The following is a 25086-nucleotide window of genomic DNA, read 5'->3' as shown; positions in this document are numbered from 1 at the left end:
TGTGGGTCCTGTGATCCAGCAGTGAACAAAACAGATAAACTTTCTGGCCCTGAAGGAGCTTATATTTTAGTGAAGGGAGATAGCTAATACAAGATAAAAGAGTTGTTGGGTGATGTTGCTAAGGAGAAAAAGAAAAAGCAGAGAAAGAAAGATTCGGGGCACTGGGGAGAGGGCTGCATAGCTAGTGAGCTCAAGGAAGGCCTCCCTGAGAAAGTGACATTTGAGTGAAGACCTGTTGGAGGTGAGGGAGCAGAGCATGTGGATATTTGGAAGGAGCACATTCCATTCCAAGATAAAACAGTAAATGAAAAGCCCTTGAGATTGGACAAGTCTGGCATTCTGAGGGAGGCTGTTGTGGCTGGAGTGGGAGGGGAGAGAGATAGGACCGGTCAAGGGGGGCAATGAGGAGCCAGGCCAGGTGAGGACTCTGCTGTTTACTCAGGGTGTCGTGGGGCCTATTGGAAAGTTCTGAGCAGAGTAGTGACATGATCTGGCTTCCATCTTCCTAGAGTCATTCTGATTGCCATAGACGTCTGAGGGGGCAAGGGTAAAATAGGAAGACCTGCTAGAAGGCTCCATCCAGGTGCCAGAATTCATCCAGATGGGAGGTGACTATGGAGGGAGCCCAGGTGACATCAATGGAAGTGATGAGAAGTAGTCAGATTGAGGATATATTTAGAAAGTAGAGTCGTCAGTATTTGCTGCTGGATTGGATGTGAGGTGTGAGAGAGAGGGACGACAAGGAAAACTGCAAAGCCTTTTGCCTGACCAACTAGAAGGAGGGGGTTGACATTTATATATATGGGGGAAGATGGTGGGGAGAGCAGGTTTGATTCTCTGAGAGTACTTTTGGAACATGGCAGAAGTATAAATTTGGGAGTTAGAGAATTTAAAGTTGTGACTGGTCATAGTCACTTGGAGAGCCAACATAGAGAAAAGGACTGAACACTGAACAGTGGGGTCCCAGCTTGTAGAGGTTGGGGGAGAGATAGTCAATGAGGGAGGCGGAGAAGAGAGGGAGATAGAGACACACAGAGAGAGAGAGAGAGAGATGGAGAGAATTCCATCCAAGTGGAGAAAGTGCTTTAAGAAGGAGGATCAAGTCCAAAGCTGCTGAAAGGTCAGATGATGAGGACTGAGAAATGGCCAAGGCATTTGGCAGCAGCAGGATCACTAGTGCTTTGACAAGAGCTGTTTTGGTGGCGTGTTGGGGGCAAAGTCTAGTATCAGTGGGTTCAAGGGAAAGTAGGAGGGGAGGAACTGGAGACAAGTAATAAAGACCAGTTATTTTCAGGAGTTTTGCTGTAAGGGGAGCAGAGGAATGGAAAATGCAGTGGTAACCAGAAGAGAACTGTGAGATCAAAGGTGTTATTTCAGAATGTTATGAATTCTGATGATAAAAATAACCCCTCATATATTACTAGTGGGAATGTAAAATAGTGTAGCCGCTTTGGAAAACAGTCTGGCAGTTCCTCAGAAGGTTAGACAGAGTTAGCATGTGACCCAAGCAATTCCACTCCTAGGCACATGTCCAAGAGAACTGAAAACATATGTTCAAAAACTTGTGCACAAGTGTTCCTAGCAGCATTATTCATAATAGCCAGAAGTAGACAGAACCCAAATGTCCATCAACTGATGAATGGAAAAGTAAAAGGTAGTATATTCATACAATGGAATATTGGCTGGCCATACAAAGGAGTGAAGTACGTGCCACAGCATGGATGATTTCATCCTTGAAGACATTATGCTGAGGGAAAGAAGCCAGTCACAAAAGACCACTTATTATGTGAATCTATTTGTACAAAATGTCCAGAATAGGGGACTCTATAGAGACTGAAAACAGACAAGTGGTCGCTTAGGACTGGGCTTCTGGCAGGTTGGAGGGCAAATGGAGAGCAATGGTTAATGGATATGGGCGTTCTTTTTGGAGTGATGATGTTCTAAAATTGATTGTGGGAATGGTTGTGCAGTCCTGTGATACACTAAAAACCATTGTATTGTGTGCTTTTTTGAAAATAAAAAATAAAAAAAGGGAAATTGATGCTATGGGAGAGGAGGGAACAAGTCCTTGAATAAGCAGGAGATATGGGACCCAGCGCCCAGGTGGAGGGGTTGGTCTTAGCTCAGAGCAGACGTTGTCCCCCAGAAGCAGGAGCGTCGGGCCGGCCAGCCAGCCTAAGGCACAGATGCTGTCAGCTGAGAAGCGCTGGCCAGAAGCTGCTCAGTGTGGGAACTCTCTTCTCATTGGGTCATTTTTTGATGTGAAGTGGGCAGCAAGGTCATCAGCTGAGAGGAGAGATGGTGGGGGGGCATGGGGTTGGAGGCCTAAGGAGGGGTGAGTGTGATGTAATTGTGCACGAGATGGGGAGTGTGTTCATGCAGGGTGGGTGGGGGACGATGGAGGTTAAGGGTCAAGCGCCGCGGTGAAGATAGCAAGTGTGGTTCCAGTTCCATGGTGGACAGCTATTCACATTTTACCAGCTCTGAAGGCAGGCTGCTGCTACAGTGAAGCAGTTAAACCAATCATGTTTTCCAGCAGACAGTATTTACTATGTGAGGCATCTTATGTATATTAACTCATTTAAATTCATAATGATTCTAAAAGTTTTATTGTTAAAAAGATTTTTTAAAAAATCTTTTTTGCCTCGCCACACAACATGTGGGATCTGAGTTCCCTGACCAGGCATCAACCCCACTCCCCCCGCACTGGCAGTGCAGAGTTTTAACCACCGGACTGCTAGCAAGGTCCCAAAGTATTATTGTTATCCCTGTTTTCCAGCTGGGGAAACTGAAGCACAGAGAAGTTAAATAGTGAGTCCAAGGTCTGGTGTGTCAGGGCCCAAGGTTTACATTGTGTCCAGCACTGCTGCCTGGGGACGGCCCAGAGTAGAGGGAGGCTGGACATCACCCGGGTCAGAAGCTTATCAGGGTGACAATGGAGAGATGGCTGAGCAGGTGAGACTGTGAGGAAGGAGTAGGAAAAGGGTGGACATTGACTAAGCCAGTGATGAAGGGAAGTTAGGATCCAAACAGGGTGAAGGGCAGTGAAATGGAGGGAGGCCAAAGGGCTGGAGTTCCCAGCAAGGCTGAAGAATGTTGTAGAGTCTAGATACTAGAGGTGAGCGAAAAACCTGGGTGCTTTGGAAGATGGGATCCTTAAAATTAAGGTTTACCTGGAGCACAGCTGCTAGTCATGACAAAGGCCATGGTGTGACTATAGAAGTGGGGGGAAGGACAAGAGTGGGGGAAGGTTGCGGGAAAATGGGATGCCAGAGGATGGTTATGTTCCAGATCTCAGGTGAGTCCCTCTGATGGACTACCAAGTTAGGGTTCTTGGCTTCCCTCAGGAAGAATTCAAGAATGAGCCATGAATGAGTAAGTGAAAGCAGGTTTATTAAGTTACACAAAGGTAGAATGCAGTCTGTGTCAGAGGCAAGAGCAGACCCAGGGAATGGAAAGTTCAAGTGGCCCCCAAATAGAGGGTGGTTAGTTTTTATGGGCTGGGTAATCTCATAGGCAACTATTTTGGGGAAGAGGGTGGGGATTTTGAGAAATGAGGTCATCACCCACTTTTGGTCTTTCGTGCTGTCTGGGAACTGTCCTGGTGTCTGTGGGTATATGTCATGTAGCTAATATATTACAGTGAGCATATAAGGAGGTTCAAGGTCCACTGAAAGTGAAATCTCCAGCCATCTTGGGCCTAACTGGCTCTAACCAGTTTTTGTTGTATCCTCAACAGCTCTGTCATTCTCTTAATGGCTGTGCCTGCCCCCTTCCCTCCTGTCTCAGAAGGGAGGAGGAAAAGGGACCCAGGGGCAGGTTGTTGGAGGAGACATTGATGGAGATACGGAACTCACTCAGATGATGGCTGCAATAGTGTTGGGAGGAGAGGCAGTGTGCAGGGGAATGTGGGGGAGTGGACAGGAGAGCGGGCAGCACCCTGTCCACCCAGGCCCAGGGGTCCCAAAGGTGCGAGAAAACAGCCTTCACCTGAGAGGCTGCCGGGGCCACCTCGGCCTTAGGGTCATGTGCTCAGCCCTTCCCTGCGTATCAGGCTCCCCTGGGAGCTGTAAGAACCAGGCAGAGCTACCAGTGCTCAGGCCCACCCTGGCTAACCAGAATCCAGCAAGCAGACTCGTTGCTCAGGATTGCTGGGGGTGGGGTCCAGATGGAAGCAGATTGTCAGGGCTCCCCAAATGATTCTGCTCTGAGCTGCTGAAGGTGAAGAGAACGTCCAGAGATGGGTTGCAGCAGTGGGGGACTGTGCTGATGACAGGGCCCGGTGGTAGGGTGCAGGCAGTTGGAGGTGGGCATGGAGGCTCTAGTCAGAGCAGGCTCAGACCTGGCCACCCCGGGGTTGAAGTCTCTGTGAAGAATGACCCAGGAGTCATGGGCATCTTGCAGCAGCCGAGCTAAACTGGGCCCTGGGACCAAGGACCTGGCCTGGTGGTTTCAGAGTCTGACTGTGGGGATGAGGGCACGAGCGGGCAGGGGTAGAAGGGGCAGCTTGGCAGGAGCCCTGGAACCCTGTGGATTCCCAACTCTGCAGGATGGGAGAGTGTTGAAATTGGGGGTGACATCTCCAGTGGACAGTAGGGAAAATATGGGGAGAAAAACAATACATATGCATGTGTGTGGTGTGTGTGTATAATATTTATGGTGATGGTAGTGTAGTTGCTAAGTTGTGTCTGACTCTTTGGGACTGTAACCCGCCAGGCTCCTCTGTCCATGGGATTCTCCAGGCAAGAATACTATAGCGGGTTGCCATTTCCTTGGGGATCTTCCCAACCCAGGGATTGAACCTGAGTCTTCTGCATTGCAGGTGGATTCTTTACTGCTGACCCACCAGGGAAGCCCCTTAATAGTTGGACAAAAGTTCATTTGGCTTTTTCCATAACATCTTTATCAAAAAAACCTGAATGAACTTTTTGGGCAACTCAATATATGTCATTGATATACACATGAAATATCACTGAAAAGGTAGGCAAGAGACTGGTACCGTGGTTACACTTAGGGAAGAGGAGTTAGGTGTCTGGAATACAGGGGTGAATACCCTTTTGTGCCTTTTCCGTTTCAAACCATGTAACCCCTTTACCTATTAATCAGTCATGACAGAAGCCGCACCAGTTTTTAAGGGCTGTGGCCTGGCTCAACCTGAGCCAGGCAGGAGCTTCGGGCATCTGCTTTGTGGCCTCTGGACGAGACGAGTGAACGGTTCTGCCTGATGAGGATGGGCCGCAGGGTCAAGGGTGTATGGTAACCCCTAGAGAAGAGAAGTGGGTTCCCTGCAAAGGCCCAGGCATAGCAGTTCGTGGAGGAACTTGGTGATCCCCACAATTAGAGTCAGACTTCTGAGCAGGATGGTAAGGCAGCCTTGCTCCCAGGGGTGGGCTTTGGAGTCGGACCGTCTGGTTCCAAGCCCAGCTTATCACTCAGTCATGGGAAGACTAGTTCCTTGTCCCCTTGGGGCCTCAGTTTCCTCAGCTGCTAGATAGGGGGATCCATGGCAGCTTGCTCACAGCACCACCAGGAGAGCATGTAGGACTGTCCCGGGGTGCAGAGGCGGTGTGGTGAGCGTTAGCTAGTATTTCTTCTCGTCCATCGTGAAGGTGACACTGTTCTTGGGCAGCGGGAACCCAGTGCCTCGGTGCCATCTGGTGTCTGTGGGCCCATCTGTGCTGAAGCAAGGGCACGCGCTTCTCTCTTGCACCAGTCCAGGCGAGGGCTCATCAGCTGCTTGTCGATTCAAAAAGCATCTTCATGCCGCTGAGTCAAAAGCCGTGGAGCACCTTGCTCCCTGCACCAGGAAGTGACTCAGCTGTGTGCCTAGCAAACAGTAGGAAGCTGTCCTCTGTTTCAGGGAGGGCACCCAGAGGCAGGTTCGAGCCTTGATTTCAGTGAGGAAAGCCCTTTTCCCACCTCTCCTCTTGCAGTCACGTCCTGACGTCTGGAAAGGACACTGGGCTTTCTGAGCTCTGGCTGTGAGCTCATCTTCCGAACAGTATGATCAGGACCTTGTTGAAATCAGGCATCATGATCCCTGAAATCCTGAAAGAGCACCTTTAAATTCAAGGAACACAGGCATTCAATGGCGAAGGTGCCTGTTTATCCCCAGATGAGCACTGGGCATCTGGCCATCTCCACTGGCAAGAGTGCCCCTCCATGCTGCAGGCTGGTAGCAGGGATGCCCAGGGACCACTCACACAGAGGCCAAGCTTTGGCTCTCTCGGCTGCTTTCCTGGGGGGCTTATTAATGTCAGATTTGGATCCACTACTGTACTTCAGAGTAATCTAGAGGTGGGAGGGGGAGGAGGGAGGGTTGGGATACAGAGGAAGCAAGAGTGGCCATGTGTTGATAATCGCTGAAGCTGGGCGATAGGTACATAGCAGTTCATGACACTATCCTTTCCACTTTTGTGCATTATATAATCAATGTCTCATAGTTTTTAAAAATGGAATAAGAACAGCAAATAGATACAATCTTAATATACAAAACAAACACAAACCAGTTTTTGTTTCTATCCAAAATCCTTGCATGCAAGACAGACCTACCTCGTGTGTGCGCATGCTGTCACATCTGACTCTTTGCGACCCGATAGACTGCAGCCTGCCGTGCTCCTCTGTCCATTGGGTTTTCCAGGCAAGAATACTGGAGTGGGTTGCCATTTCCTACTCCAGGGCATCTTCCCGACCCAGGGATCAAACCCGCACCTCTTGTGTCTCCTGCATTGGCAGACAGTTTCTTTATACCTCCTCCGAGAAATCCCACACACCATAGAGCCAGCTCTGTTGGTAGTTTGGGATGATGGTGTCCTCCTCTAGGTGGCTGCCTCCCTTTTTGAGAGTTGGCCCTGATGGTGGCCTAGGAATTTATCCACATCTTAGTTTTAGGCTTAGGGGATGGTGAAAATCCTAATGATGACATGTGTTTAGGTCTCACACATGGCCCAGACCTTTTTGTAAAAACTTTAGTAATGACTGTTGTTGTTCAGTTGCTAAATCTTGTCCATCTCTTTGCAACCCCATGGACTGTAGCCCTTCAGGCTCCTCTGTCCATAGGATTCTCCAGGCAAGAATACTGGAGTGGGTTGCCATTTCCTCCTCCAGGGGATCTTCCCAACCCAGGAATCAAACCCGAGTCTCCTGCATTGGCAAGCAGATTCTTTACTGCTGGGCCACCAGGGAAACCTAGTAATGACTGAACTAGATCAAAAAGGAAAGAATTACTTTAGAAAGAGAGAGGAGTAAAGAGAATGAAAGGAAGCCAGCTTGGAAATAGCCTTGTTTTATAAAGTAGAAATTTAAATCCTAAGGATCTTCTTGTCCTAGAAGACTGGATCTTAGCACCAAAGGGCTGGCACTTCATAGCCCCTGATCTGGTCCTTCCTGCTCAGCTTACCTCCAGGATACAGGTCAGCCTCTGTCTGTCTCTTTCTCGCCCTCCATCCACTTTTCCCTTCTCTCCCGTGTGCCAGGCACTGCTCACACAAAGATGAACAGGAGATGGGCTCCACCCCTAAGAAGCACAGAGTGTGGAAAGGAAGACAGGCACATAAACCTGTCATGGGGCTGTTGACACGAGCTGTGAGAGCCTGGGGACCACGACTAGCTCTGCCAGAGGCAGTCAGGAAAAGCTTAAAGAGCAGGTGATATTTGTACTGGGTTTTGAGAGAGAAATGGGTGTTCACCAGAAAGTGAATAGGTGCAAGGGAATTCCAGGCAGAGGAAACAGCCCGGGCAAAGACCAGACTATAAGGTCATGATGCTTTTGAAGAGTACTTCGTAGGTTCAGAACATAGGATGGAAACAGATTTCCAGCAGACATTGCTGCCGCTTGACCATCTTGCTTGGTCGTGTCCCTCTCTTTGTGACTCCATGGACTGTAGCCTGCCAGGCTCCTCCATCCGTGGGATTTTTCAGGCTAGAGTACTGGAGCGGGCTGCCATGCCCTCCTCCAGGGGATCTTCCTGATCCAGGGATCGAACACTCATCTCCCACATCTCCTGCGTTGCAGGGGGATTCTTCACCCAATGAGCCACCAGGAAAACCCCAGCAGATAGCGGGGAACTGTTAAAGATACTTCAACATGCAAATGACATGACCAGAGCTGTGTCTGTCTCAACTGGTCCTGTCTTACAAAATTGTGTGCTCCTTCCTGGTTGGAACTGTCCGAACTACCCAGAGCCCTCCCATTCCATCTTGGTTTCTAGCCTGAGGCTCAAGCAGCTTGGTAGGACAGTCATGACTGACACCCATGAACTTAGACGGCATGCCTTCTGAGCATAGGTAATCCACCCACCGGGCTTCCCTGGTGTACTAGATGATAAAAAATCTGCCTGCGATGCAGGAGACCCAGGTTCAGATGCTGGGTCAGGAGGATCCCCTGGAGAAGGGAGTGGCTACCCACTCCAGTATCCTTGCCTGAAGAATCCCATGGATGGAGAAGCTTGGCAGGCTATAGTCCATGGCGTTGCAAAGAGTCAGGCTGAGAGGATCATTAAAAAAAAAAAAAAAAAAAGCCATGCAGGAGAAGGGAGGTACCCAAGCTCTTTCCCACTGAGACTATGATTATTTTATTTTAAAAATAATCTCCAAATTTCTGTTAGGAGCATGTATAGGTTCCTATGTCTTTACTCACAATGCCAAAATCTGAATTGCCCTGAAATACAGAAAAAATGTTTATTCTTTCTCCCATAACTCATTTGGCAGTAAATGACCTGAACAGATGCGAGGCTATTTATAGTCTTTATTCACTTGGTGTGAATTTTCATATTCTGCTTCAGAAATACAAATGTATCTGATTAAGGGTGCTGCCTCAGACCCTACAGGGGGTGTCATGCAATTATGTGGTATACACACCATATTACCCTTCTAAAATAAAATTAGAAACAAAGCCTGACTTCCCAAACCAGTGTGGCCTTAAAGTTTTTAGATGAGAAGATGCAGGTCTGTATTACCTTTGTGAAGAAGGTGACCCGGCAAGCAGAGCAGGCCCTCAACAGTGTGGGATGACCCTGTGCCCTTTCTCTGGCCATCTTTCTCTCCCGGGTTCCATGGTGAACATTTTAAACCGCTTCCACTGTCTGAACCTTCTGACCTCTCTTCCTACTACACCTCACCCCCAACAGATGATTTGGCCTCCTGCTTTATGGGAAAAACAGGGGCCACCAAGACAGCAACTCCCTTAGATGACAGAGACAGAAGCGGGATATACAAGCTTATCCACAGCTGCCCCACGCTGTCCTGCTTCCCTCATCTCCTATGGATGACAGCTCCCCTTCTCTCCTCTAGATCCCCTGCTCTCCATCAGCTGTCAAGTCCCTGCATTAAAAACAAAAACGAAACAACACATCTAAAAGCGATCCTCCAGTGATTTCTTAGCCTTCCCCCGCTACTGCTCTGTCTTTCATTCCCAGCCTAGCTTCCCCACCGAGTGTCCACCTTTTCTTCCCCTCTGTTTCTCAGTTCTCCTCATTCCTACTTGTCTTCTGGCCTCATGACTCCCTGAACATCTCCACTGCACCCATGCTCACCCATGCTCCCGTGGCCATAGCATCTTCCACTCCGTGGCACGGGTCCCCCTGGTCTCTGCTGGGCTTTCTCCCCACGGCCTCCATGATCCTCTGTTGCTTTTCCTCCTGCCTCCACTGCTGCCGCTCCTCTCCTTCCCTTGTCTGAGCTTCTTCCCTGCTTGTTTTTTTGGCTACACTAGTTGCGGTGGGCAGGGGCTACTCCCTAGTTGCGGTGCGTGGGCTTCTCATAGCGGTGGCTTCTCCCGTTACAGAGCACAGGCTCTGGAACACGGGCTCAGTAGTTGTGGCACACAGGTTTAGTTGCCCTGCGTCATGTGGGATCTTCCCAGACCAGGGATTGAACCCGTGTCCCCTGCACTGGCAGGTAACTCCTAACTCCTGGACCAGGGACGTCCCCTCTTTCCTGTTTTAAACTTGCAGACCTTGACTTGGCCCCAGGCTCTTGCCTCTTTCTCGCTCTACCCACAGCCTCAGCTGCAGTCCCTGCTGATCCATCTGCTCCTCACACATCATACCTCCAGCTCTGTGCTCCCCTCGAAGCTCCAGACTCGTTTGTCTGACTGCTGGCTTGATATCTCCTTGTAGAGATCTTAAGGACACATTAAACTCAACATTTCTAGAAGGGATGTTTGGATCTTCCCTGTTCAGACCCCATCGAGTCCTGCTTCTCTTCCACTGTTTCCATCTCCACCCACTAGGGTCTGCAGGCCAGAGATGTGGCCGTCACCCTGGCATCTCTCCCTCCAGCGCCCCCCATCGGCAGTCCGTCGCTAACGTAGGCTTGGTTTTTCCTGCTATAGTCTCTCCATCTGTGCCTCGCTGACCCCAGACAATGCCACCATAATCTCCCACCTGGGCCCCGGAAAGTGTTTCCTTGCAGGTCTGCTGCATTCACTGGCTTCTTCTAGAAATGCCCACCTGATTGTTTCCCTCCTCTTTCACACCCTTTACTGCTTTCCCTGTTAAGTGCTTTTTTAGGATCAAGACAGGATCCTCACGTTCCTTTGCTCAGACTCCTCTGACTCTCCCAGCCTCTCCTGTTCCACTCCCGCCTTGTCCTCAGCACTCCAATCAGGCTGGCCTCCTCCACTTCCCTCCTTTCACACACCCCGTGTGAAAAGGGTGTCCTTCCTTCCCCCGCCCCCCCCACCCAGGGCCTCTGCACACTCTGTACCTCTCTGTCTGAGTGCTCTTCCCTCCCGTTAGTGAGGGCAGCTCAAACATCCCTTCCTGGACTCCCTGGTGGCACAGTGGATAAGAATCGGTCCGCCAGTGCAGGAGACACGGGTTCAATCCCTGGTCTGGGTAGATTCCACATGCCACCACGTGCCACAGCTACTGAGCCTGCGTGCTGCAACTGCTGAGGCCTGTGCACCTAGAGCCCATGCTTCACAACAAGAGAGGCTACCGTACTGAGAAAGCCTGTGCACTGCCACAAAGAGGAACCCCCCACCTGCTGCGATCCGAGAAAGCCCTAGCGCAGCAATGAAGACCCAGTGCAACCAAAAATAAATTAGTTTTAAAAAAAGGTCTCTTCCTCTGGAAGCCTTCCCTGACTTAACTCAAATCCCCCATCACATGCTCTCCTAGAATTAGGTACTTGGCTTTCTCAGCCCTTGTCACTTTAGGAACTTAGCATCTGTTTATGGGCTCATCTGACCAATGTCCGTCTCTCCAACTAGAACGTCAGCTCCACGAGAGCTGGGAGCTTACCTGCTGTGGACCAGGCCTGGTCCACAGGGTTTGCTGAGTGAGTGGCTGCCTGTCGTATCCACAGGGAGCCCCCAGCTATAGCTGTTGAGAGTACAGCGAGAGAGGGGGTGGGAGGATGTCACCTCCTCATGTGTGCCGAGGGGCTCTTGGCTACTTAAGGGCTGCACTCTGGGCTTTCTTGGTGGGCCAAAGATGGCTTTACCTCTTCTGCACAGGGTGGGGGACTGCAATCTCCCTGGAATTCGAATACTAGCCAGCGAGGCAGTGCTCCTGGGCCTCCACCTGTGTACAGGACCCGAAGCCAGAAAGCTCTACTGTCACCTTCCTCCTCTCCCTCTTCCTCCCCCTCCTCCTTCCTGAGCCCATCATTCTGCTGGCCTCCAAGCATGCCGCCACCTTCTCAGCTGGGGAGGGACTCCTGATGCTCAGACATGCCTGGGAAGCTGCTGCGATGCTGAGCTTCTGCCCTCAGTGTTAGGGCTGAAATATCAGAGCTGGAAGAACCCAAGCCCATCACTTTACTGTGTGCACAAGGAACAGACTCCCTCACAGGCACGCAGCAAGGGGCAGCCGGCCCAGGACCATGCGGGGCTGTCCCCACAGGAGAGGCAGATTTCCTAGTTCGCTCCTTGCCTTCCTCATCTGTCTGGAGTGAAGTCACTTTGGTCAGCCTCAGCAGCAGAGGTCCAAGGGGAAAGTGGTCAGAGGAGTGTAGCTGCAGGCCAGCTGTGTCAGGAGATGGAGCTGGGAGGATGCCGCTGCCTCGTGTCAGACAATCTGTATTTAATAACTCCTGAGTCTCAGTGGGCTGGCTCCAGTACCTTGAGTGAGTTATTTCATCTTTGTTCTTAGTTTACTCTTTCCAAATATGAATAACAACTCCTTCCCCTCCATCAAAAAATTTCCCCCAAACACCCGCAAAAACCGAAAGCCCACCCCTGGCCTGACTTGGTCAGAGGCATCTTGTCAGGATTAAATGATCCTCTGCACAAGGCACTGCTTGAGACTGTACATTTGATCTTCACAATCACTTTGGGAGGGAGTTGTTGTTCAGTCGCTAAGTCGTGTCCAACTCTGCAACCCTGTGGACTGCAGCAGGCCAGGCTTCCCTGTCCTTCACTGTGTCCTGGAGCTTGCTCAAATTCATGTCCATTGAGTCGGTGATGCCATCCAACCATCTCATCCTCTGCCATCCCCTTCTCCTCCTGCCCTCAATCTTTCCCAGCATCAGGGTCTTTTCCATTGAGTCATCTTTTCACATCAGGTGGCCAAAGTATTGGAGCTTCAGCTTCAGCATCAGTCCTTCCAACGAACATTCAGGTTTGATTTTCTTTAGGATTGACTGGTTTGGTCTTCTTGCTGTCCAAGGGACTCTCAAGAGTCTTCTCCAACACCGCAGTTCAAAAGCATCAATTCTTTGGCACTCGGCCTTCTTTATGGTCTAACTCTCATGTCCGTACATGCTTAATGGAAAAATCATAGCTTTGGCTATATGGACCTTTGTCAGCAAAGTGATTGTCTCTGCTTTTTAACATGCTGTCTAGGTTTGTCATACCTTTTCTTCCAAGGAGCAAGTGTGTTTTAATTTCATGGCTGCAGTCATCGTCCACAGTGATTTTGGAGCCCAGGAAAATAAAATCTGCCATTGTTTCCACTTTTCCCCCATCTATTTGCAATGAAGTGATAGGACCAGATGCCATGATCTTTGTTTTTTGAATGTTGAGTTTTAAGTCAGCTTTTTCACTTTCCTCTTTCACCCTCATCAAGAGGGTCTTTAGTTCCTCTTTGCTTTCTGTCAGGAGAGTGGTATCATCTGCATATCTGAGGTTCTTGATATTTCTCCCAGCAATCTTGATTCCAGCTTATGATTCATCCAGCCTGGCATTTCACATGATGTACTCTGCATAAGTTAAATAACAGGTGATAATATATAGCCTTGACATACTCCTTTCCCAACTTTGAACCAGTCTGTTGTTTCATGTCTCATTCTGACTGTTGCTTTGTGACCTGGATATGTTTCTCAGGAGACAGGTAAGGTGATCTGGTATTCCCATCTCCTTAAGAACTTTCCACAGTTTGTTGTGATCAACACAGTCAAAAGCTGTAGCATGGTAATGAAGCAGAAGTAGATGTTTTTGTGGAATTCCCTTGCTTTTTCTATGATCCCACAGATGTTGGCAATTTGGTCTCTGGTTCCTCTGCCTTTTTAAAATCCAGCTTGTACATCTGGAAGTTCTTGGTTCATGTACTATTAAAGCCTAACTTGAAGGATTTTGAGCATTACCTTGGTAGCATGTGAAATGAGTGCAGTCGTATGGTAGAACATTCTTTGGCCTTTTGGGAGGAAGACTTTATTATTATTCCCATTTTTCAGCTGAGAAAACAGAAGCTCATAAAACAGGCACTGTCACTTGCCTAAGTCTTCTCAACAATTTCAAGAGGGAGTCAGACTTAGATCTGGGTCTGTCTGACTCTAAAATCCTACGCTGGGCCCAAGCCCTAGTCCCTGCCTTGAGGAACAAACAGTAAAAGGAAAACAGACATGAAAAGCGTTTGGAAGTTACCCCGTGCCCTCTCGATGCTGAGGAGGTCCTGGCTCCTCTCGCGTCTGAGGACAAATGGAGGGTCCGGCAAGGGATCCCCTCTCTAAGAAGTGTCTGAGTTCTGTGCTTCAAGTTGGGTGAGCTGAGGGAGTGGTTCTCCTGTGATCTAGGACGTGTGCAGATGAACTTTAGGTCTTTTTTGGAAAAGGGAGTTCAGGTGAGCATGAGGGAGAAGTTGGTGTCTTTTTCATGGTTGGAGGCGGAGGAGGTATCAGGGAGATACCGGTGTTCTTACTTGTCTTGTCCTATTGTGCAGGCTACATGCTGCCCGGCCCCAGGAGGCACCACTCACACTGTAGTCTAAGGGAGTGACACTCCCTAGAGTTTGCCCTACACATCACTGCTGATACCCTTGAAGGTGTTCCTTGATATGATAGCTCCATGGTAAGCAGTGATAGCAGTTAAAATTAACTTGGAACTTACTATTTAAGCACACAGCATTTATTTTATCTTTATTAAGCACACAGCATTTATTTTATCTTTATTAAGCACACAGCATTTATTTTATCTTTATTAAGCACACAGCATTTATTTTATCTTACCTAGGCCTCCCAGCAATCATCTGAAGTTGATACTATTTTTTTTTTAAAGTATAGTAGTTGATGTATAGACTTCCCAGGTGGCTCAGTGGTTAAGAATCTGCCAGCCAATGCAGAAGATGCAAGAGATGCGAGTTCAATCCTGGGTCAGGAAGATCCCCTGGAGGAGGAAATGGCCACCTGCTCCAGGATTCTTGCCTGGAAAATTCCATGGACAGAGGAGCCTGGCAGGCTACAGTTCATGGGGTCACAAAGAGCTGGACATGACTGAGCACACGCACGGGCACACACACACACATGCACACACATAGTTTTCGTACAATATTATTAAATTTACAGGAGTACAATATAGTAATTCACAATGTTTAAAGGTTATACTCCATTTATAGTTATTATAAAACATTGGCTGTGTTCCCTGTGAGGTACAATATATCCTTGCAGTTTATTTGAAACCTAACAGTTTGTACCTCTTCATACCCTACTCCTATGTTGCCCTTCCCCACCTCCTTCTCCCCACTGGTAACCACTACTTTGTTTTCTGTGTCTGTGAGTCTGTTTCTTTTTTGTAATATTCACCAGTTCATTGTATTTGTTTAGATTCCTGACACTCTTGTTTTCTGTGTTTACCTGTGGGGAACCTGAGGCTCAGGGGGTCAGGGGAGTTGCCTGAGGTCACACAACCACAGTTCTTTACCACTGTGCCACGCTGCCTCTGTGAGGTTGAGGAGAGGGGGTGTGGTGGAAATTCTACTGCAGGTGAATAAAGCTCTTTTTTTCTTTTTCTGGCTGCCCCACGCGGCTTGTGGGATCTTAGTTCCCCCATCAGGAACGGAAGCCAGGCCACGGCAGTGGAAGTGCCGAGTCCTGATCACTGGGCTGCCAGGGCATTCGCTAAAGCCGATATCTCTGTGTCTCTTTTCTTTGCCCTGCATGGCTCCCTCTCCCCTACGGCAGCTGGACAAGATGTTGGACCCCCAGGTGTGGCGGGAGGCAGCCACACAGGTCTTCTTCGCTCTGGGGCTGGGCTTCGGGGGCGTCATAGCCTTCTCCAGCTACAACAAGCAGGACAACAACTGCCACTTTGACGCTGCCCTGGTGTCCTTCATCAACTTCTTCACCTCGGTGCTGGCCACCCTTGTGGTGTTCGCTGTGCTGGGCTTCAAGGCCAACATCATGAACGAGAAGTGTGTGGTCGAGTAGGTGGCACCTCTCCTCCTGTCCTCTCTGCTCCAGTCCACCTTCCCCTGGGAGATCCCCCCTCCACCCGGGCTGGGGGATGGAGGTCAGAGCAGCTCTCTGTCCTCAGCCCTGGACCACAGGGCCAGCTTCAGAGATGTCTGGGACCATGGTCTTCAGTGACCTCCCTGGGTGTCTGCGAGGTACCCTGGTTGGGGCCCAGTCCTGCCTTTTTACCTGCACTTTTTTTTAAACTTTTTTTTTTAATGTTTTTACTTTGCTCTCTCTTTCGTGCTCCAGGAATGCTGAGAAAATCCTGGGGTACCTCAACAACGACGTCCTGAGCCGGGCCCTCATCCCTCCCCACGTCAACTTCTCCCACCTCACCACCAAGGACTATGCAGAGATGTACAAGGTCATCAAGACCGTGAAGGAGGACCATTTCTCAGCACTGGGCCTCGATCCCTGCCTTCTGGAGGACGAGCTAGATAAGGTATGGGGGAGGCTGTCCTTCCAGGACAGGCAGGAAGGCAGATGTGGGAGTGCAGAGCCCAGAGATAGGCTATGGGTGCCTGGAGCTTGGCTGCAGAAAGCCACCAGCGACTCCTTCTTTTGCTTGATGAGTGAGGATCTACTATGTGCCCAGAGAGAAAGGTACTGGCCAAAACCCCTGCCCTGAGGCACGCTGAGTTTCACTGAGAAGACAAGACAGACACACACATCCCCAAAATCACAGGGAACGGGACAGCTCTCCTGTGTCCTGAATGGGTTTCCTGTGCACCCATCATTGCACACTGGGAACTGTGCCTTAGACACGGCACATAGAAGGTGAGTGTTTACATTAGCATCTGCCCTTTGCTGCCTGTCCCTCCGGGCCCTCATGACAGTGCTGTGAGCTGAGTGTTAACGCTGTCTCCTATTTTACAGGCGAGCAGCCTTTACGTTGGGACCCTGCTCGAGATCTCACAGCTAGGAAGTTGGGGAGCCAGGGTTCAAGTCTTGATGCTTCTGCCCCTGCCCCACTCCCATGGCCACAATGACCTTTAGCCCCTGGGGAGGGCAGGGATATGCTGCCCTTCATTGACAAGCAGGCCCAAGCTTAGACACTCTGCTTCTGTCCCCGTTTGCACAGCCGAGACTTTCAAAGTGACTGTTCTGTGAGGAGGGGTGACAGGAGACAGACATGCCATGGGGTCCTGGGATCCCAGCTCATGCCAGGCCTCAGCGGGGGCTGCACCAGCTCCCGTCTGTCAGCCTCTGCCAACCCTGCCCTTCTCCATGGAGCCAGGCATGGTGAAGCTTCCCCTGCTTGTTAAAAAGTCATTTTTCAATTGCTCAGTCACATCTGACTCTTTGCAACCCTGCCTGCAGCACGCCGGGCTTCCCTGTCCTTCACTATCTCCTGGAGTTTGTTCAAACATCAAGAACCCCATGAATAGTTTAAAAGTTAGCTGCATTCTACTGGCACCAACCTAATGCTCAGGGACTGAGTCCCCTGTGACCTCTTCCCATGTGACCAAGAGCTAAAAGGCCCTGTCTAGGCTCCCCTGCCCTGGTTTCTTCCACAGATAACAGACAGTATAAAGGACAGTCGGTCCCCTTCCTTGAAACCCTGCCCCATTCTCACAGGTGGGGCCTGGTTCTCTGGATAGAAGTAGGATTCTTTTTAATATAATACAATCTTGATAACAACCAAATGACAAGAGCTACTCTCACACAGTTGGGGTGGGTGTTCCCTGACCGAACCCCGACACTATGAGGAGAGCACAGAAGTGATGTCAGTGGACAGTGTGTGGTCAGTTCCCCACGAGCAGGGGCCCCAACGTTGCAGCAGTGGTTCTCTACCTTGGCTGCCCATCAGAGTCCCCCTGGGGGCTTTATAAAACCTTAATATCCAGCTTTACCCCTAAGCCAAGAAGATCATTGCCCTTGGGGAGAGACTCAGGCATCAGTGTTTTTTAAAGGCTCCAGTGTGAGTCCACTGGGCAGCAAAGGCTGAGACCACTACGGTAAGGTCTGGTATTCAGAGCTGGGGGTGGCTGCACTGCTCAGAGGAGAGTCTTGAACTGGCTGTTTCTAAAAGAGAGCATCTTCATGTGAATCGCTGGGGGTCCTTGGACAATGTGTAGATTCCAGGTCTCACAGGTGAAGTGCTGAATTAGTGTTTTACTCCCTGGGGTGTATTCTGATGCCCACTCAAGTTTGAGACCCACTGGCCAGAAACAAGAGAATTTAGGTGGTGGGCAGGGATCACTGGAAAAGAGGGAACCGTTATTCCTAAAGCTCCAAGGGCAAAGAGAAGGAAGCAGGAGGCTCCCAGGGGGGCACGGCCCCCACTGAGCCCCCACCTCCGCCCCCCCCCCCCCAGTCTGTGCAGGGCACAGGCCTGGCCTTCATTGCGTTCACCGAGGCCATGACGCACTTCCCCGCCTCCCCATTCTGGTCTGTCATGTTCTTCCTGATGCTCATCAACCTGGGCCTGGGCAGTATGATTGGCACCATGGCGGGCATCACCACACCCATCATTGACACTTTCAAGGTGCCCAAGGAGATGTTCACAGGTAACTCCTCCCAGCGGTCCCCACTGGCCTTGTGGGCTGCCCCAGGAGGGCGGGGGGAAGCGGTCAGGTGGTGGCTCTGACTTTAGAAAGATTGGGTTCCCACTGGGTTATTCATGACTCCATACTTAGAAAGCTTAACCCGGGATGCAGCTGGAACCACCTCAAGAAGAGCACTTCAGAGCCAGAAGGGAGAAGGCTATTTGGGAATCTGTGTCAAACCTGGGCTGGGAGATAGGCCTCTTTCTTGGTTCACTCACCCCTCTCCCCAAGGGCCTGCTGAGGTGTCTGGGCAGGATGGCCTCCCTCCTTGTCAACCCTGCATCCTGTTTCATCCTGATCGCTCCCAGCTCCAGGGTGCTCCCCACCTAGTAGAGTGGGAGCTCAGAACCTGGGCATCTGGACCCCCTCCCCCACTCCATGCAGGGCTGGGCCTTCTGGAGGGTGAGCTGCAGGCCTGCGTGGGAGAGGGCTGGGATGGGAGGAACCGGGGAGCCCTGAAGACACCCCAGGCCCTGCCCACCCTGCGCCTTTGCCCCCACACTGGCCTCCGGCTCTCTGTAGTGGGCTGCTGTGTCTTTGCATTCTTCGTGGGGCTGTTGTTCGTCCAGCGCTCCGGAAACTATTTCGTCACCATGTTTGATGACTACTCGGCCACCCTGCCGCTCACCGTCATCGTCATCCTCGAGAATGTCGCGGTGGCCTGGATCTATGGGACCAAGAAGTAAGGGGGAGGGGGCGTGGGGAGAGGTAGGGAACAGGAGGAGAGGTCCGTCCCCTCATGACTCCCTGGAGAGTGCTGTGTTTCCAGGGCTGCTTGTGATTTAGGCAGGAGGTCACAGAGTTAGAATGTTAGCCAGAAAGTGCCCCCCTACAGATCATTCAGGGAAACCAAGTCTCAGAGAGGACACGATTGCCCAAGGCCACTGGGCTGGAGTGAAGACCACTTTCTAGTTGCGGTGCATGGGTTTCTCATTGCAGTGGCTTCTTTTGTGGCAGAGCATGGGCTCTAGGCATGCAGGCTCAGTGGTTGTGGTTCTCAGGCTCTAGAGCACAGGCTTAGCAATTGTGTTGTATGGGCTTAGTTGCCCTGAGACATGTGGGATCTTCCCGGACCAGGGACCGAACTCGTGTCTCCTGCATTGGCAGGCGGATTCTTAACCACTGAGCCGCCAGAGAACCCCTAAAATTTATACTGAATATTAGCAAAATAATATTTTAAATCTGTGATATAGTAATACATGTGTGCTTTATTCTTACTGCATTAAGTTACAAGATCTAGCTGTGGGTCTAATAACAATGGTAATTTCTAAGTAGTGATGAGCATAAATGATGTTTGTAGGTATCTCAATTGTAATGTGATAAAATATCTGTGATTTAATCAATTCCTTACAGCCTCATGGGTACTTGATAATACTGCTGTCATTGCTTGCACTTGTAATAGAAAGAAACACAAGAGTTCAGTTAGGTGTTACTGAGGTAAAGATGATTTTTTAAATGCCATTCATGTACATAGTCTGCCAGTCTCCCGAATTCCAGCCATGGGCCCAATGGTTAGAAACCCCTTCTGCCTTAGGACGCTAGGGACAGGTACTTCTACCTCCCTTCCAGCAGGGGGAGTCTCGAGCCAGGTCAGTGTGAGTGGGGTTGGGTGCCCAGGAAAGCCCTCTGGAGCCTATCCACACGACCAGGGCGGGTCCTGTGGCCTGTACCCTTTCCCTGCGTGAGATGTGATGTGACATAGTCAGAGTAAGCTAGAGGAGGTCAGCAGAGGCTTTTCAGAGGCCAGCAGGGCCACAGAATAATGTACTGAATGTGAAGAATGGAAGAGCCTGGACAGAAGGGACTGGTGAGTGAAGGCTTTGGAGGAGGAGTCTGGGGGCATTGGGCAAGTGCTGTGGGGGTGCCAACTTCTGCACTCTCTGCTGCTCCTGGCAGGTTCATGCAGGAGCTGACGGAGATGCTGGGCTTCCAGCCCTACCGCTTCTATTTCTACATGTGGAAGTTCGTGTCTCCGCTGTGCATGGCTGTGCTCACCACGGCCAGCATCATCCAGCTTGGGGTCACGCCCCCGGGCTACAGCGCCTGGATCAGGGAGGAGGTGAGAGTGGGGACCCGAAACCCCAGGGATCTGGGGTGGCATCTTCCCAGGCCCTTAATACAACAAGTAATAGAAATGAACCCTTACAGGGCAACTACTTGGTGTCAGACCCCACTAGGGGCTCTGCACATCTGATCTGTAACCTTTTCAACAGCCCAAAGAGAGAGGTGGTTTTATTGCTATCACACAAATGGGAAAACAGGCAGAAAGGTGAATGCACTCGTCCAGTCTTTCTAAGCCATGTTTCCCCTCCCTGCGGATGACTCTGTTACCAGCCCAGCTTTATACAAGTGTAGAAACTGAGATCTGGTGAGCCTCAGCCCTTAGCCAAGGGGACCAGCGGACCCGAGGATCAGCGCCTGATGACCCCAATTCTGCCAGTGCCTGGGCAGTGGCGGGGGGTGGGGGATGGGAGTGGGCAGGAGGAGCCTGAGAGGGTGAGGCTGCTGCAGAGCGAGGCAGGCAGCAGGGCTCACCTGTGTGCGCCCCTAGGCTGCCGAGCGCTACCTGTATTTCCCCAACTGGGCCATGGCCATCCTGATCACGCTCATTGTCGTGGCCGTCCTGCCCATCCCCGTGGTATTCGTCCTGCGGCACTTCCACCTGCTCTCCGACGGCTCCAACACCCTCTCCGTGTCCTACAAGAAGGGCCGCATGATGAAGGACATCTCCAACCTGGAGGAGAACGATGAGACCCGCTTCATCCTCAGCAAGGTGCCCAGTGAGGCGCCCTCCCCCATGCCCACTCACCGCTCCTATCTAGGGCCTGGCAGCACATCACCCTTAGAGACCAGCGGCAACCCCAATGGACGCTACGGAAGCGGCTACCTCCTGGCCGGCACCCCTGAGTCGGAGCTGTGACCACTGCCCTGCCCTGCCCACCTCACTCCCTGCCACACACACACACACACACACCCAGCCAGCCCACGTGTCCCCATCTGGCCTCTCCTTCCAGGCCAGGCCCAAGGCCCAAGGAGTGGGGCTCTGCCCTGTCTCATCCCCCACCCCGTCCCAGCCGACTTCTGCTCCGTAGATCTGAGTGGGGGTTGGGAGAAGCTCTGTCCCCTGAACTAAGCCCCCAACCCAGCTAACCTTCCGAGATCATCTTACCAAATTGCAGCTGAGTAACTGGAACCACCCAGCAGTCCCGATTCCTGGCACAGGGGAGTCTCCAAGTGGCTACTCTGGAGTTGGTTCCTCCTTCCCACTCCTCCTGTACCTGCAGCTCTTAGGTCTCGGGGCCCCTGAGGTCTGTGCTGCCAGGTCGTGGCTCTGGCGAGAGGCATCGGGACGGGTTGGGCAGGGTGTCCTGTCCCAGAGATGCCCGACTGAAGGTTAGTGATGGGACAGAGGTGCCAGGACTCAGGGCTCTGACTTGGGGATGGAGTCTGCAGAAATCCCCAAGCTCGGTTTGGTGAGGCAGATGGCTTCCTCTGGTTTGAGCGTGAACCATGGCAGCAGACGTGGTGAGATGAGCGGGCTCCTTGGCACCTTAGCACCCAGCTCAAGATGGACCCTCCAGTGTCCTCGGCCTTGCCTGGGGTGTGTGGGGAGTGCTCCCACATCCTGCCTGAGAGGGCGATGGTTGGCCCCAGAACCATTCCCACCTCCCTTAGGGCTGAGCCTGCCCCCCCTCCCACCCCTGTCCTGGAGCCCAGCGTGGTGCCTCTGCCTCTGCCCTCGGAGAGGAGAGGTTTCCAGGGCACACCTGATGGTTCACAGCACAATTCAGATGATCTGGAGCACAATTGTGAAGCACACCCCTCCCCTCTCGCCCAGGGCCTGACTCTCTTGCTAGTGGCAGCTTCTCTCCTGGAACAGGGGTCCCTGGAGTTCAGGGGCTCACACCCGGAGAAAGTGGTAATTTCACTGTCCCTCCAGGCCACCGCCACTCTCCTTGGATAAGCACAGCCACCCGGCATGTGTGGACACCTCAGAAGCCTTTCCCAGGCTGCCTGGCCAGTGGCAGGGAGGGCCGCATGCAGCGCTGGGGACACGGAAGCTGCCCAGGGCGGGGGCCTGGACTCTGTCCTGGGTCCCAGCCTTGAAGCATCCCCACCCACGCTTACCTTCACTCCCCCAGGATAGGGCTGTCCTCAGAGTGTAGGTTAAGAGGATTAGGATCTGATCAGAGGTCAGAAGTGTGCAGAGCGATGAATGGACTGATGAAAGGATGCAAGGATGGATGGATGGAAGGAGGGAGAGAAGGGACAGAGGGAGGGAGCAAGACTGGCTGGGACAGCAGACCTCCATCTCTGAGAGCCGTGGTGCGCACGGCAGGGACAGGCCATGGTGCTTGGCCTGAGTCACTCTTGTGCCTCTGAGTGCTCTCAGCACTGGGAGGGGCACAGTAGCCCCAGATTGGCTTCCCCCATCCCACTTGGGGTCCACTCGCCATCTCTCTTCCTCATCCCTTCCCCACACATGCTCCCATTTCTAGCCTTCTCAGCCCCACCTGTCCTTCCTGAGAGTATGAAGGGAGGGGGGATCCACATCTACACAAAGACATGAGCTTTGGGGGCACAACATCCCGCCTTAGGCACCCCCTCACCTGACAGCACCTCCTACCTGGCCCTGTGCCTAACCCTGAGCAGAAATAGCAACAGGAAAAGCAAAGCCCCAGGAGAGACACTACTATATATACTCTTCTATATATTCTATTTCTATTGTATATTCAATCTGTACATGTGGGTGTAAATGCTGTTAAATGACAAACCCAATATTATACTGTGGCTGGTGGACTATTTTCATCCTCAGTGCTGTACAGATCTATTTTCATTGTATATTTGATATATTTTTAATTTTGTAGCGTGTGGCTGGACCAGGCCCTATCGTGCCAGCCTGTGACAGGGTGGCTGAGCTGGGGCCGTCTGCTTGGTCCTGTGGGCTTGGTAGTGCTTATAGCTGCTGCCGTAGGCTGGGCCCATCCTGTTGTGTCTCTGCCATTAGACATAAGGCCCGGAGCTTGGTGTGTGTGTGTGTGTGTGCGTGTGTATGTGTGTGCACATATGTGGGTGTGCGTAGGGTGCTGATCTATGACTCCTAGTGTTCACGTTCCTGAAGACCACGCTGCCTCCTCCTCTCAGCTACGTTAGGCAAGGCCTCAGGGTAGAGTCTTGTGGGAAGCCTGTGAGAAAAGCATATGCCTCTTGCTGGTGACTTACTGCCTTCACACCATCAGGCTTGCCAGAAACAGGAAATGAGGGGTCTTAAGGGGTGGGAGAAGCCTGCACATTTATTTTCCAGCCAGACTTCTGGCTGTGCCCACTGGCGTCACAAGCTCTTCATCCCCGGGGAAAGTGCTGGGTTTCTGAAGATGCTGAGGCCCCAAGAGGGCATCATCTCAGAGCGCCTCTGTCCTGTGTTTGCCCTTGAGACATCCCTGACAGTGCTCAGAGAAGACGCCTGCCCTTCCTCTGTGTTTCTGACACATACACCTCTGTGCTCACTCTCGGGGAGCTGGGAGTGGGCAGGCCCAGTGGGGTCAAGAGTAAGTGGGGCATCTGACAGGTAAGAGCCAGCCCTACATTCTCTGGAGGAGCAGGAGGTGGCCAGAGAGGGCCGGGCCCCTGTGTTCCTGCACAGAGTCCCCAGGTGGCTCACTTTGGTGCTGTCCATGCAGCGTCCACAGGGAACAGAGCAGACTCCTGGGCAGGGTGGGGCGGGGTGGGGCAGGGGTGTCCCTGAAGGAGTCCCTGGTCCCTGGTCCCACCTCTGCTTGGCCCCCAGCCCCCATCACCAGCTTCTTGCTCAGGGAGCCCCCTCCGCTGAGGCAACCTGAAGCCTGAGTGAGACCCATGTGGGGTGGACGGGTGGGCACACAGGTTGATGCCCACCAGACTGACTTGTGCCCTTGAGCAACAAGTCCGTGGGGACTGCTGCTTTCCTAGTACCAGGAAGAGATCCCTCAAGTCAGCCTATAGGATGTGAGGCTAGGGGTCAGAACCTGCATGGTCCCGGGCCCGAGCAGGCCTGCAGTGTTACAGGCAGGGGGCTGCCCTCTGCCCTTCTTCTCAGCCTCACTACCCCCATCCCTTGCCACCGGAATACAGGTTGGGACACGTTTGACACCCTGAGCCCCCACCTGGCCCCGAAACGGGCCTGCTGCACCTTCACTGGAGCCTAGTGACTAGGGGTGGAGAAGGAGGGCCCAGAGTCCCTTCTCATCGCAGGCACTGCTTTGTACAGACCCAAGCACACACGGCCAGCAGCCCTTTCAGTCTGGCTTAAGTTCAGAGTGATTCCAGTCCACATGTCCCACACTGGTCAGAACCCTGGGTCAAGGACACTCGGCCAGGGGAGGGGATGAGGCATTGTCACCCCTGAAGCCCCTCCTTCCTCTCTGCTCCCCACATGGTGTACAATAAAGTGTCTGTTCTTACCAAACCCCTCGCCTTTCTGACCTGCTCCGGGATCAGGGAGAGGGGGTGGGGGAGGTCACAGATCCTGAGGACAGCTTTGGGGTGAATGCCTGGATTTGGGGTGGGGTGGGCGAGGACCACTGTGGGAGTCTGGAAGCTGCCTGGCTGTCCAGTTGAGGAGCCAGGGGCATGAGGAAGGGCATGCATTCATTTCCCTAGGAATTATCCAGAATGGTTGACAGCACATACACTGGCAGCAGGCCTTATGGATTCCAAGTAGTTCACACGTCTAACCTCCTGTGATCACAGAGTAACAGCTCAGAAATGCACCGTTGTCCAGGTTTTTCCAAGTGAGGGAAATGAGGCTCCATCTGATGGTGTTCCGTGTCTGTGTACAAGGTGTCATAGGGGAAATTCTTGCCCTGCTTTACTGCTGGGAAGAAAGCCGGTCAGCTCTGCCAGGGCGGAGGTGGGGAGGGCTGGGGGTGGGAAGGTGCCAGTG

At 51.9% G+C, this 25086-nt stretch overlaps 1 protein-coding gene across 2 annotated transcripts in view; it reads left to right on the top strand.

The window, feature by feature from the left end:
• The window catches only part of SLC6A17 (solute carrier family 6 member 17), a 54403-nt gene extending 29794 nt beyond the window's left edge, over positions 1 to 24609 (top strand). For both annotated transcript variants that reach the window (XM_043460382.1, XM_043460383.1), the window contains exons 7-12: positions 15343 to 15584; positions 15865 to 16057; positions 17933 to 18125; positions 18687 to 18846; positions 20061 to 20223; positions 20716 to 24609. In XM_043460382.1, coding sequence (XP_043316317.1) covers positions 15343 to 15584; positions 15865 to 16057; positions 17933 to 18125; positions 18687 to 18846; positions 20061 to 20223; positions 20716 to 21084 — 1320 coding nt within the window. In that variant the 3' untranslated portion in view covers positions 21085 to 24609. The remainder of the gene's footprint in view (positions 1 to 15342; positions 15585 to 15864; positions 16058 to 17932; positions 18126 to 18686; positions 18847 to 20060; positions 20224 to 20715) is intronic.
• Positions 24610 to 25086: the final 477 nt, after the last annotated feature.

The sequence above is a fragment of the Cervus canadensis genome, chromosome 2 (assembly GCF_019320065.1).
Source record: "Cervus canadensis isolate Bull #8, Minnesota chromosome 2, ASM1932006v1, whole genome shotgun sequence".
In the NCBI taxonomy this organism is placed as follows: Eukaryota; Metazoa; Chordata; class Mammalia; order Artiodactyla; family Cervidae; genus Cervus; species Cervus canadensis.
Note: the sequence above shows the minus strand (reverse complement) of the source record. Positions and strands in the feature narration are given on the sequence as shown.